Source organism: Carica papaya, chromosome 6 (assembly GCF_054855325.1).
Source record: "Carica papaya isolate Zhongbai chromosome 6, ASM5485532v1, whole genome shotgun sequence".
NCBI lineage: Eukaryota > Viridiplantae > Streptophyta > Magnoliopsida > Brassicales > Caricaceae > Carica > Carica papaya.
In genome coordinates this window covers 36,919,417-36,932,672 of record NC_142314.1, presented here as the reverse complement: position 1 = coordinate 36,932,672, position 13,256 = coordinate 36,919,417, and the positions used below count along the sequence as shown (strand labels likewise).

Genomic DNA, 13,256 nt, shown 5'->3' with positions numbered 1-13,256 from the left:
CATACCAACTCCTCCACCTACGACAAGTTTTCAAATCCACATCCACTAAAAGGAAACTTAAAATTTACCGTACCTCCCATTTCCATCTTCCTTCCTCTCGCTAATCGCACCGTCGCCGTCCTCTTTCTTCTGATCTCTCCCTTCTCGTTCCTCTCCGCTTCGGCTCCTCTCCCTCTCTTTCTCGAACCTTCTTTTCCCTCCTCGCTCTCTCTCTTCTCTGCTTTCTCTTTTCTTTTTCTTTTTCCTCCCTGTTCTCTCCCTTCTCGTTCCTCTCCGCTTCGACTCCTCTCTCTCTCTCTTTCTCGAACCTTCTTTTCCCTCCCCCGCTCTCTCTCTTCTCTGCTTTCTCTTTTCCTTTTTTTTTTTTCCATTTTTCCTCTCCGTCCTCTTCCTTCTCTGTTTTCTCTTTTTTTTTTCTTTCTTTCCTTTCCCTCCCTTTTTCTTTTTTTTTTTTTTTCAGTTATTACAGTAAGAGAAATGAGACCCACAATTTTTTTCCCCTTAGTAATTCCCTCCCAAGCTCAAATTTTATCTCTAATTGAACCAACTATAACCCAACTAATCCCTAATAACTCATAAACCATAGTCCATAATTTATACATAGTTGGACACCACAATAGAATGTGATTACAAGATTTCGCTTCTCTCTCACATAGATAGCAGTCATTCACCATAATTCTTCCTCTTTTCATCAGTTTGTTGATAGTCAATATAAACTCTCGTCCCGTTTCCCATGTAAAGAAAATAACAATTATGAGAGGAGCATTCATCTTCTATATCTACTTGAACAGAGACATGTGTTCCTTGGCTACAGCTTTACCAAGTGATTGTAGTAGGACTTCACTGTGAAATCTTTGTCTATCCCTGCTAAATTTCCTCAACATCCCCACCCACCCCATGAGGCCCATTCGTCACTCTTGAAAACCATCCTCTATCCATAGTCCTAAATTTAGTTTCAATCACTCTTCACCACAGTTTACCATTCTCCTTCATGAATCTTCATAGCCATTTACCATGTAGAGCAAAATTCATCTTCACAAAATATCTCAACTCCAGATCCCCATGTGACTTAAGTTTTTTTATCTCTCCCCACTTCACCAAAAAGTACTTCCTCCTATCCTCTGAATCGCCCCAGAGGAACCTGTATTAAATAGACTCCAATTTCTTTGCCACTTTAACAAGGATTGTCATAAGAGATATATAGTAGATAGGCAGGTCAGCCAACATACTCTTAACAAGACTCAACCTTATACCTTTAGATAAAAGATTCTTCTTCCATCCTGCTAATCTTCTTTCAAATTTTTCAATCATTGGACCCCACATCTTCTCATCTTTATAACTTGACCCCAATGGTAATTCCAAATATTTAATAGGTAATTCTATTGTCGTACAATCTGACACACTTGCCAATCTTGTTTCATCTCTCCTGCTATCCAGTCTCACCATCTTAGGCTTGGTCAAGTTGATGTTAAACCCCAATACCACTTGATAACACAGCAGAATACATCTGAGGTTGAGCATCAGCCTCTCATTCGGTTCACAGAAAATCAAGGTGTCATCAGTGAAGAAAATGTGAGTTACTCCTCCATATGTTTGTTTGCCCCCACTTTCACTCCTCTAGATAGCTCCAACACCCTATTCAGCACTTCCATCACAATGATGAATAGCAGAGGTGAAAGTGGATCACCTCCATTCACCATAACTGCAAACGAAGTGTTGGTAATGCGGGTTTTAGTTTATTCTTGCAACTTGTCCCCAAATCTCATCCTTTCCAGAATATAGTCCACAAAATCCCAATTTACATGATCATAAATCTTCTCCATATCTTGCATAGAACCCCCTCCCTCTTTCTGGTGTAGTAAATCATCCATCACTTCATTTGCCACCAGCACAATGTCCAATATTTGCCTATCCTCCACGAAAGCATACTAACATTCCCCAATTACTTTCCCCAACACCTTGGACATTCTCTTGACTAAAACTTTAGAAATGAGTTTGTAAGTGCACCTAACCAAATTTATTGGTATAAAATCTTTCATATTTGTGTCCCTTCCACTTTAGAATAAGTACCAAGAAGGAAGAACTTCACAAAGAATCTCAAATCATGCATCTCCTTGAACACCTCTAGAATATTGTCCCTCATAGTGTGCCAGAACTCTTGGATAAAACTCATACTGAAACCATCTAACTCAGGAGCTTTTTATTGTGTCTGAGGGCTCCTAAGATCTCCTCTTCGGTAAGTTCGCTCTCCAGAGAAAGACGGCTCATCTCATCTAATTCACTGAATTGTAACCCATCCAGTTTGGGCCGCCAACTGAAATCTTATATCCGTCCATAGCATTGGTCTCTCTCTACCTTCTCTCCTACTGTAAATCCATGTAAACAACCATTTCCATCCATTTTTACTATTTTCAAATTGAGATGAAATAGAAACCTCATTGATCACCTCGTTGCATTTAAGTGTATCCTCATTCCATAGAACTACGGCTTCACCAAAAGCTCCTCTTGCTGGCAAAACTTGCCAAAAAATCTCCACCCTCCTTGTTTCAACATCTCTCCCACCTTACTAAATTCGAACTCACTCAAACCTGGCCAAGGAAAGATCCCACCATCCCCTCAATTTTATCAGCCTTACCTCTATGTGTTTTAAAATGAGAAAGGAAGTACAGAGAGATACTAAACAAATAAAATTAGATAAGACCCTATTCCTAAACCCCATCCCTATCGGAGAGGGAGGCACTCTTCCAATAGTATGAGCGCTTAAAGATCTTATAAAACAACAAGATCCCAAAAGAAGTAGCTTGAGAATTCCCCAAGGGAAACACCAAGACATTATATCTACAGAAGCAATAAGAGCCACACATCCTAAATCTTGAATTAATACCTACGAGGTCACCTTCCTAAGGTTAATGCACAAACCCGAGATAATCTCAAAAAGATGCAACTCGTGATCACACCATAATTCAATTAACAGACCTTAATGATGATAAGTTTTTTAGACAATTTACTATTGCCATCAACCAGTGTAGAATATAGGTTCCAACTCTTGGTATTGACCATAACTTAACAAATTGAAAGCAAAGTCATAAGGGAAAACGAACTTCATGAAACTAGGTATGCCATCAAACTTCAATTATGCACCATCAATCCGGTTGGGAAGAAGAATGGCAAAAGATACCCAGCAAATTATGACTCTCGTACATGCTGTTGTGTGCTTATGGATACATATTTAAAAGTTCAAGGTGAATCTATATTTCCAGTACATGGCAAACCAGAGGAAATATAACCTTTAATAAATGACCTACAAACTCCATTAAATCAACCAGATTTTTAACAACAGAAACAGATGGAGTTAGCAGAACTTACAAAGATGAGCAACTTTTGGGCTGCTCTTCTCAACTTCATTCACAACACGAAGAATAGGAGCAAGCTCAACCAACGAAGGAGGCATTATCTCGCAGTCAAAAGACTCTTCAAGATGGTCTACCTTATCCATCTCTGGCTTTTGCTGACTGGGAGGCCCTTTTTATTAAGTGAAAATATGACTAATATTAACAAAGCACCAAACAGTTGCAATCCGTATACAAAATCTTTACAAGTCTATCAAAATATCAATTAAGCACTCAGTTGATGGGAGCCCCTTATTGATGATAACATCTGCTCTTCTGACTCAATAAACTCTCAAAAGTTCTAGCACTTTGTTTCCCTGCAACACCCAGAAAAGAAAAAGATTGTACAATAAACCACGGTTCACATTTATTTGAATCAAAGCACAGAACAAATAGATGTCAAAGGGAAAGAGGATTTTTTCTCAAGGAAAAGAGCAAAGGGCAATACCAAGCTGGTGAATGTAAGGAAAGAAAAAACCAGACACGCCATAAAGGACCAGCAAAACAATGCAGGAAAAAGGAAAAGTAGAGAAGCATGCTGACACCCAAGAGTAAAAGAAAATTACAAGATAAACAAAAATGCCTGATTTCAGAAAGCATTAACACTCAGACCTGGCCACATTTGACTATTCATCATAAACAAGCAAAGAAATAGAAGAATAGAATTAATAGAAAGAGAAATAAGAAAGAAGCAACAAAGACATCAAAAAAGCCAGAAGGATAGATATCCAGATGTACCAAGTAGTATGATTCGAAATACAAAAGAAAAATGAAAAGATGTAAGTAGGAAACTCATGCAACTATGTAGTATGTGCTCACCAACTAATCACTGGTGCTAAATTAGACATCTGCGGCAAGCAACAAAGAGAAACAGAGATATTATAATGGATAATTAAAACAGATACAATTAGAAGAAAAATTATGTGAAGTTTAATTATTTCACCTTTTATGATTATTTCGGATGAAGTTCAATTATTGGCTTCTTCTTGGGCTAAGGATAAGGGCTGTTTTAATGCTACTTCTCTTTCAATTTTGTACATTGACTACCTGGCTATTCTTTCTAATGTCTTAGCTAGTCTCTCTTTTTTCTTTTCTTGTTTTTCTTTGTTTCGCAATAGGATACCTAATCTCCTTGTCTTGTATTTTCTTCATCCTTGATAACTTTTCCTTCTATTCCTGTTAAAGAAATAAAGAGATCTGGGTCAAAGAAACTGCAACTTTTCAAACATCTTCTCCTAATAAAAGCAAATAGTTGTAACTTCAATTACTTATCTTTTGCCTCATAACTATGCAGAAATAAGCTACAAAGCAAGAATATCAATGTACGCAAGGAAAACTAACGACCTTTAGACTAAGCCTGAAACAATGAATTTTATTTATGGAACTCATTTAAAAATTCATACTAAATATAATTAGGAAATAGTGAAAATCTCATCTAAAATTATGAACCCGTACGGGCCACTGCTCTCTTTGCATTCGAAACAACAGTTCCGTGCCAAGCCCGAAGGCAAAAGCACACAGAACGAATCCCGTCCTACCTTTTCTAAGAGGAGGTTGGTTGACTAGACACCATTCCCTTCCAAATGAGATAATGAGCTTGGACTTGAGCATTTCATTGACCACCTATCCAGAGTTAGAAAATCAGTTTGATCTGTTTGATTCGAAGTTGATCCTTGAGCTTGAATGGAACACTAGAATGGTTCGGAAAGATGAACTAAAATAAGTTGTGGATCTCTAAGAAGTGGCTTCCTTCCCCTTCCTAAATAGTGATCTAGAAAGCTCTTTCCCTTCCACCTTCCCACTATCAAAGTCAGTCCCGCAAAGATAATAAGAAAGAATCTTGTCCGATGGGTAATAAAATTTACTGGTCGGAGGTTGACTTCCACTCCTAAGAATCATTCGGGGGACGGAATCATACATTGACCTCTTGCAGAATTTCAAGAAGAATTGATATAACTCATTCAAAAATTTTGAGGGTTTCAAATGGAACTGAGACAACCTATTCCATATACTGTAAATATTTTAAGTGGAATTTAGGCACTACATTTTTAATTCTATTAGTTTTGACAGAATTTATAATTCATTATCTTGATTCAACTTGAAACTCCACATAGTATCAATTTTTACTCCTTTTAATAGATTTTTCACTCCTAGTTAAAATAAATGTGTAATTTTAGATGAATTCCACACAAAAAAATATTTCGTTTATTCCAAACACATCCTTCGTAAATAGTTATAAAAGGAATTAGATATCAACAATTGGCCCTAGATCTTGATCTATATCAAGGATTTCGAGTTAGAGAACGATTTCTCTTGTGCACGATCCTACTTCTAATGGAAGGAAGATTATCAATTTGTATTGAATGTTGTATGATGAGGATGATTTTTTAACAAAAATATAAGAATTATTAAGAAGACAAAAATTATATATGTAGAAAATAAGACATCCTCCTCTAAAGTTCAACAAGAATAATTGAAAAACCAAAAGGAAAACACAAAATACAAAAGACCAAGTAGAGGAGTATACTCTCTGAATCCCAATACATTGAAAGATTATTACCTCCCAAATCCTATGTAACACCGAGAGAACAATATCTAAAAAACATCCATGAGCTTTTCCCCATAGTGCGCCCAAAAAAGCAGTCATTTTTCCTAGGCCTTGATAAGGCAAAGAGTGATCATTAAAGATTCGCCTATTCTTTTCAAGCCATAAGGCTAATAATCTTGCAAAAATTATCCCTCTCCACAAGGGTTTGGCCTCCTTTCGAATCCCCTCCCATGTATATACAAACTCATACAACACTCCATGTCTGGGGTAGTGACCCAAGACAAGCAAAACAACCCAACCAGCTGCATCCACTCTGACCAACCAAGTTAACACTGTAAAAACAAATCGATCTCCCTCTCCCCCCCCCAACAAAGCACATTACGTAAATATCTGAGGACAAACTGCAATTTGGTCTTCAAACTTGCAATATGTTATTAGTGTTGAACTTTCAAATACTAATCCAGGCAAACACATTCACCTTTGAGGGCACTTAAACTTTCCAAGAAAACCTTGAAAAGAGGAACTAACAACAATATGGGCCTTGGGTGTACCGTGAGAATAATAATGATGGACCATTGTTGGAAGGTATTGACTAGAATCCTATTGGTGCAGAAACAGCTTGTTGGCTAGAGACACCTCTCCATAAGGATGAATTAAAGAAGGTCATTTGGGACCTTGGTCTAACTCAGATGACTCCTACTTTTCCTTCAGACCTATTGAGATAGCATAAAACTAATTTTATAAGGTATTTAAGGAATTTTATCTCAATTGAATTATTAGCAAAACCATGAAGGCTACATTCGATACTCTGGTGATTAAGAATGATAGTTCTAAAAAAATTTCTCATTTTTTTGCAACATCAATTTAGTGACCAATGTCTACAACATTTTCAAGAAGGTATTATCTCTGAGATTGAGGGTTCGGATCTTACTATTTCTTGAACCAAAGTGCTTATACAGGTGGTAAGTAAACTCATATGCTTCTCTTATTGTCAATGAAGTAGCGAAGGAAACTAAGACACCTAAAACATACAAGAATGGTGATGCAAAAACTGGTTATGCTTAAACTATTATACTATTTAGGAGTCTATTATCGTATTTTTAGTGATCTTAAGATTTTATTCTCAGTAGTATTTAGTTTTGTAATGTTAAGAATCTATTTAGTAATCTATCGATAAAATCCACTGTTTAACCAAAAAGGTACCTGAGAAACTGAGATATAATGTTTCTCCAAGATTCTTTTTCTCAATTCAATAATGACACAATGTCTATATTAGATAAAGTTACCATAGTGTCTAGAATTCTGTGAGTATGGGGTCCTCGTGAAGGAACAAGATTGAATTTTCGGTTGGAAGGAAGTTCTTTTGCTGACTAAAGTAGGAGGAGCCAAAGGGGAGACAGGGCGGTGCAAATAGAGGAAAAACGAAATTGCCAAGTGTTTGTGATCCAACTGCAACTGTCTGGCCATAGAGGTCAACGAGGGCCATCTGTACAATCTGGTGAGCATAGTGGTTGACGGTTATGTTTTGGCAGAAATCTAAAGGAATTCAGGGGGCAGCTTTTGTCAATCATGAAATTCAAGGGAGCACAACTCAAAAATGAGATCTGCATTTCAAAGGGCACAGGAGGTTCTGGGTGGAGGAGAATGGTTGGCATTCTTCAGCCTCTGGTTGATGTGGGACACCTTTCAAAGTCCCAAACATATAGGAAAGAAGGATCGTATTAAGAGAATGGAACAGCAAAGCAAGAGAGACTCAGAATAGGGGCTACTCAGGAAAAATGATAGGCAATTTATTCCAAGAATCGCCTACAGCAGGCGAAGCTGAGGGTCGAAGGAGGTTGTTGGAAGAAGATGACAGGCTACCGAGTTCAATGTTCAAATCAGCAAAGACCATGCCCTATAATCTGCTCTGGAATCAGAATTGGAAGATTTGAAGTGAAGATTAGTGGAAACTAGTCAGCTGAGTCTAAATTAACCTTTATTAATATCAATCAATCGAGAAGGAAATAGAACAGTGATATGAGCTCCAAAGTCAACACACAAAAGTTAAATTTTTTAGAGCAACAAAGAGGTTCTGACTTGTGGGCTTGGGTCTCCACAAGGCCCATCAGCTTGCTCTAGCATCCAGGATCCAAGTCCCAGAAGATCTCAATCCAATACAGGTAAAATAGACACTCAAGGATCAGTTCTGAGCAGAGCAACCTAGATGGCAACTACGTGCAAGCTTAAATGGCCTTCTAAGCTCATGGAGATGAAAGAAATTCATTATTAAAAAAAAAGGAGAGACTCTCATAGCAGATGCATCATGTAGGAAGCCTGCAGGGGATCCAAGCTTCGTTGATAAACCCCACTTTGTTGAATTATATTCAGCAAAGCTGGTAAGCAGACCCTTCTATCCAAGATCTAATCAAGCAGCTTCAAAGGGGAGAACAAACAGATTTACCATATGCGCGCAAAGATGGATGCTTGAGAATGAAAGGACAACTAGTAATAGGGTTCAACACTGACTTCAAAAAAAACAAAGTTCAAAAGAGTTTCATGAAACTTCAAGTGTAGGTCATTCAGGTGTATGCTAACTTCTAAACATCTGACAACGTTATTTCTTTGGAAGGGTATGAAAAGAGATGTTCGAAAATTCATCTACACTTGTGATGTTTACCAAAGGTGGAAGGCAAACCTTTCTCCATAGCTAAGGTTATTACTTACCCATTCCTAATGCACCTTGGTCAAGTATTTCAATGGATTTCATCGAAAGTCTACCTAAGTCTCAAGGAAATGAAGTTCTTTGGATTACCATGGATCAACTAATCAAATATGCTCATTTCAATTCGTTAGCACATCCCTATTCATGAAAAACATTTTCAAATTTACATGGTTTTCTGGAGGAGATTATAAATGACAGAACACCATCTTCCTTCGCACCTTTGATAGGACATATTTCGTGTACAGAAAGTTTGCTTAGCCACTTCTACAACTTACTCTTACCTATTCCTAATACACATTGGTCAAGTATTTCCATCGATTTCATCGAAAGTTTGCCTCAGTCTCAAGGAAATGAAGTTCTTTGGGTTGTTGTGGATTGACTAATCACATATGCTCATTTCAATTTTTTAGCACATCTCTATTCAACCTCAGCAATAGCTCAACTCTTCATGAAACCATCTTAGATTACATGGTTTTCCAGAGAATATTATAAGTGACAGACACACTATCTTCTTTAGCACCTTTTGGCAGGACATGTTCTGTCTACAGGAAGTTTGCTTAGCAATTTCTATGGCTTACCATCCACAAAAGAATAGACAAATCAAAATAGTCAATTGGTAGTTGAAAATTGAGACGGGGACCAAGGAAGGTTACCCACTAATCCGCCCCAATCTGTCCCCAAATGGGGCTGGTGAAAATTTGCAATTGATGGGTAATAGAGCGGACACAGGAAAAAGTTAAAAACCTGAAACAGGTATAGGTTAGGTATGGATTTGATAATATACCCTCCCCACCACCTTGCTCATGCCCTTTATATATATATATATATATATATATATATAATTACATTTTAAATATGTATATACGTAGAATTATTAATTTATATTATTAATTCTCATCTCTTATGAAAATTTTTGGTATTAAAATAAATTAATATGATAATGTATGGTAGAGGGGATAAGATTCTATTTTGGCATGATAATTGGTTGGGGGAGGGTCGCTTAAAGTACCAATTCCAACAAATATTCACCATTGCTCATTTGAAGAACTTGTTGGTGACAAACGCAGCTGGGGGTGATTACTCCAGAAGAGAGTGGTTGGTTAGTGTGACCAAAAATCTGAATAACTAGAAGGTGGAGGAATATGAAGCCTTACTACAGCTCCTGACTAATGTTCAACTGAATCCGAATGGGGACCAGCTTGTCTAGAAATTGAATGACTTATTTACAGTGAGATCATTGTATAACTATTTGACCACTAGGGGGATCCCAGCCAAGCAAGTATGAAAGACTAAAGCACCACATAAAATTTTGTTTCTTTTTTTGCTTGGGAAGCAGGTAGAGAATGTATTTTGACTATTGATAAACTGATGAAGAGAGGCAAAACCTGGGTGAACAGATGCTACTTGTGCAGGAATGCAATACAATCTTGTAACCACATACTTCTTTGGTGTCCGGGGGTATCCAGTTTGCGGTCTATGGTGTATGGTTTGCTAGGGATTTCTTGGGTCATTGTAGGGTCTGTCAACAGTGAGATATGGGCTTGGGAAAAGCTTGTGTAAAAAAAAAATTTGTTAAACTCATTCTTTTTATTATTTTTTGGGTAATATGGAAAGAGAGAAATAATAGGACTTTTGATGGAGTGGAAAAAACTTATAAATTAAGGGACAGGTGGTATCATTATTTTGGGTCTCTTTTACTGGATCATGACATTTATATGCTGGTGGATTTTGGATATATAGTTCATACTTTGACAAACTAGTAAATATCTCATACATGAGCGGTATTCCTTTGGTACCTTTGATTCTTTATTACACTTTCACCTTTTACATTCAAAAAAATTAATATGATAATATATATAATGGATAATTTATTTGTAACTATTTACATTAATTATTTATTAAATTTTTAAACATAAAAATAAATTTTAAATAATACTCAAAATCTTTAATTTGACGAGTAATGAATAGTTCAGTTAGCTTAATATATGTAAATGTTGTATTTTTATAATATTATTTTATATCTACTATTGAGTTCTAATTATGTTACAATATTATTTTAAATATTTTTTATTTTATTAATGTTTAATATTTTTAATTAGGTTTTAGTTATTTACTTACTATTTTAGAAAAATATTAAGAACAAAATGAGTAAATAAAGTGCATTTTAGGGTCTAGGGCGGGTGGGTCAGATGAATGACAAAACGGATTAATGTTGGTAATTAGGGCAGGTGGCGGGTAAAAGTATTTACCCGTGGAGCAGGTGACGGGTAAAGAGTTTATTACCCGCCTCGAGTATGGGGCCGGTATAGATACATACATTTTTAAACAGGGCAGTTATGAAGAAAGACATACCCGCGCCCCATATGCGCCCCGTGCCCATCCCTACTTGGGAACGTACCTACTATGAATGTGTCATTCATCTCGCTACTTGGACAAACTGGTTGCAGTTGGCTTATTTTTTCCATAATACCAATTTTCAAACAGTCATTAAACCACTCCCTTTGAGGCTCTCTATGGATACACTCTTCCAATCATATCCTCTATGTCCTAAGAGATTCAATTTCACAGTATTGACATTTTTCCACATGACCTAGAGGCTGTCCTTATAATGCTTAAGTTTCACCTTTCAGGGCTCAACATTGCATGAAGCAGCTTGTAGAGCAACATCAGTTGAAAGGGAATTCCAAAATGGGGACCAAACTTCAACCTTACAGATAATTATCCATCGCCAAATAACTAATTAAAAGCTGAATATTTTGTACACGAGTCCTTTCATTGTCTTACATAAAGTTGGAAAAGTGGGTGTCAAGTCAAAACTTCCTTGAGGAAGTCAAATTCATCCCAATTTTCATGTATCTCAAAATGAAAAAAGCACCAGTAGATGTTCAGCTCCAAGAAAATCCAATTGTGTGTATCCAACAATGAACACAGACAACCTTTAGATACTCTGGACTGAGTACTCATCAAAAGTCACTTATCCAAGAAACTCCAATTGTACCCGACAATGAAGGTAGACAACCTTTAGATACTTTGGCCAGAGTACTTATCAAAAGATACAATGAACCACTTCTTCAGGTCCTCAATAAGTGGTCGGATGGAACTCAGGCAACATCAGTAAAATGCTCTCTGAATGCACCAGAAATTTACTCAATTTTACCTTGAGGACAAGAGAACCCGGGTGAAGGAAGTTTGATATGTGTAAAACGGTAATATTACTTTATCAAAAAAAGGGTAATATTACCATTAAAAAGCTGTAATCCAAAGAAATAAACCCAAAGTTGTTGATTTAGAACCAATTCAGTTAGAATAACAAGTATAAATACCTTGAATGTATTGAAGAGAAATCAAGCCTGAACAAAACCATGTTTTCGACAGTCCCTATCTGTGCGTTTCTTTCTCTGTGTTCTGTATATATCTCTCTGTTAAACCTTCTAGCGTAACATAGTCATCAACTTTCCAACAAAGAAGAAAGTAATCTAATCTGATGTAAATACCTTAAATCATTAGCTATATAGTTAAAACGCCCAAGTCCTTTAAATTAAACCCTATTGGAAAACCTAATTAATGTTGTCCAGAGAATATCTTATTTCACTAATTTCATAGTGAAAGAGAGACATTTACTAGAGAAAAATTTTGGTTCCCTCTGGTAATTATTCTTAGTTTCACTTGCTCGAACCCAATTATGCAGGAAGATACTGAATATACTTGAAAGCATAAGCCCAAGAGACACAAACCTCGAAACCAAAAGGAACAAAGCAATACTCCGCTCCTGCAACATACCTTGCTCCGTCGTCGTCAACGTGCTCCTATGGCCACGGCAGATCTGAAAGCTGCCAACGAATTCCTCATACGTTGACCAAGAAGAGACAATCAAGTCTCGTATAAAAACAAAACTTGCTTTACTGAAAAACCCAAATTATTCAAATGATATCTTATACTAATTTAATTATTAAAAAAATAGTTAATATCATATTTATTTTTATTACAGTATAATATAGAGATCTTGAACTGTTGAATTGTCAACACCAAACTTAAATTTATTAGCTCCTCGTTCAATATTATAATTGAACCTGTCATCCTTGTCGCTTATCCCGAGCTCGCGTACTCAGGCGTGAACAAAAGAGAGCAAAGGCGTGCGACTGAGACTATAAAAATTGTATTTCAATGGTCACTACGTGCATTCTGACCAATGTACCTCAAGTTATTTTGCACAATTTATCTTAATTTTAATTTTATAATCAAACTAAATGTTTAGTTTACAATTCAAGCCTCTTGAATCTTCTTCATGCAGATCCTCTTCAATGAAATCAAATGTTATTTTGCACAATTTATCTTAGGGTTTTCTCAGGTCTTTACAGCCGAAGAACTGGCCACTCGCCTACCACTTCCTGTTCTTCAATCTTCTTCACGCAGATGCACGATCGCACAGGCCACCGCGACATTTAACGTCCAACTTTTTCCATCACATCTAGTTTCTTTATTCTCACTCATCTCTCTCTCTCTCTCTCTCTCTCTCTCTCTCTTCTTTCTCCATCATCCTTCCCCCTTCTCTCCGTCGTCATTCTCAGACCATTAATAGTTGTAGTGTATGTATGTATTACATATATTTCATATG

At 36.7% G+C, this 13,256-nt stretch overlaps 1 protein-coding gene across 15 annotated transcripts in view; it reads right to left on the bottom strand.

The window, feature by feature from the left end:
* The window catches only part of LOC110808131 (callose synthase 3-like), a 59,860-nt gene extending 47,268 nt beyond the window's left edge, over positions 1 to 12,592 (bottom strand). For 2 of the 15 annotated variants that reach the window (XM_088206526.1, XM_088206524.1), the window contains exons 1-2: positions 12,422 to 12,584; positions 3,367 to 3,706 (exon numbers count right to left, since the gene is read on the bottom strand). In XM_088206526.1, the coding sequence (XP_088062652.1) occupies positions 3,367 to 3,496 (130 nt within the window). In that variant the 5' untranslated portion in view covers positions 3,497 to 3,706; positions 12,422 to 12,584. Of the gene's footprint in view, positions 1 to 3,366; positions 3,707 to 4,208; positions 4,238 to 4,332; positions 4,566 to 12,375 lie in introns of those variants that run through there. The other 13 variants (XM_088206518.1, XM_088206520.1, XM_088206521.1 and 10 more) reach the window with 13 other exon arrangements.
* Between the last annotated feature and the right edge of the window lie 664 nt (positions 12,593 to 13,256).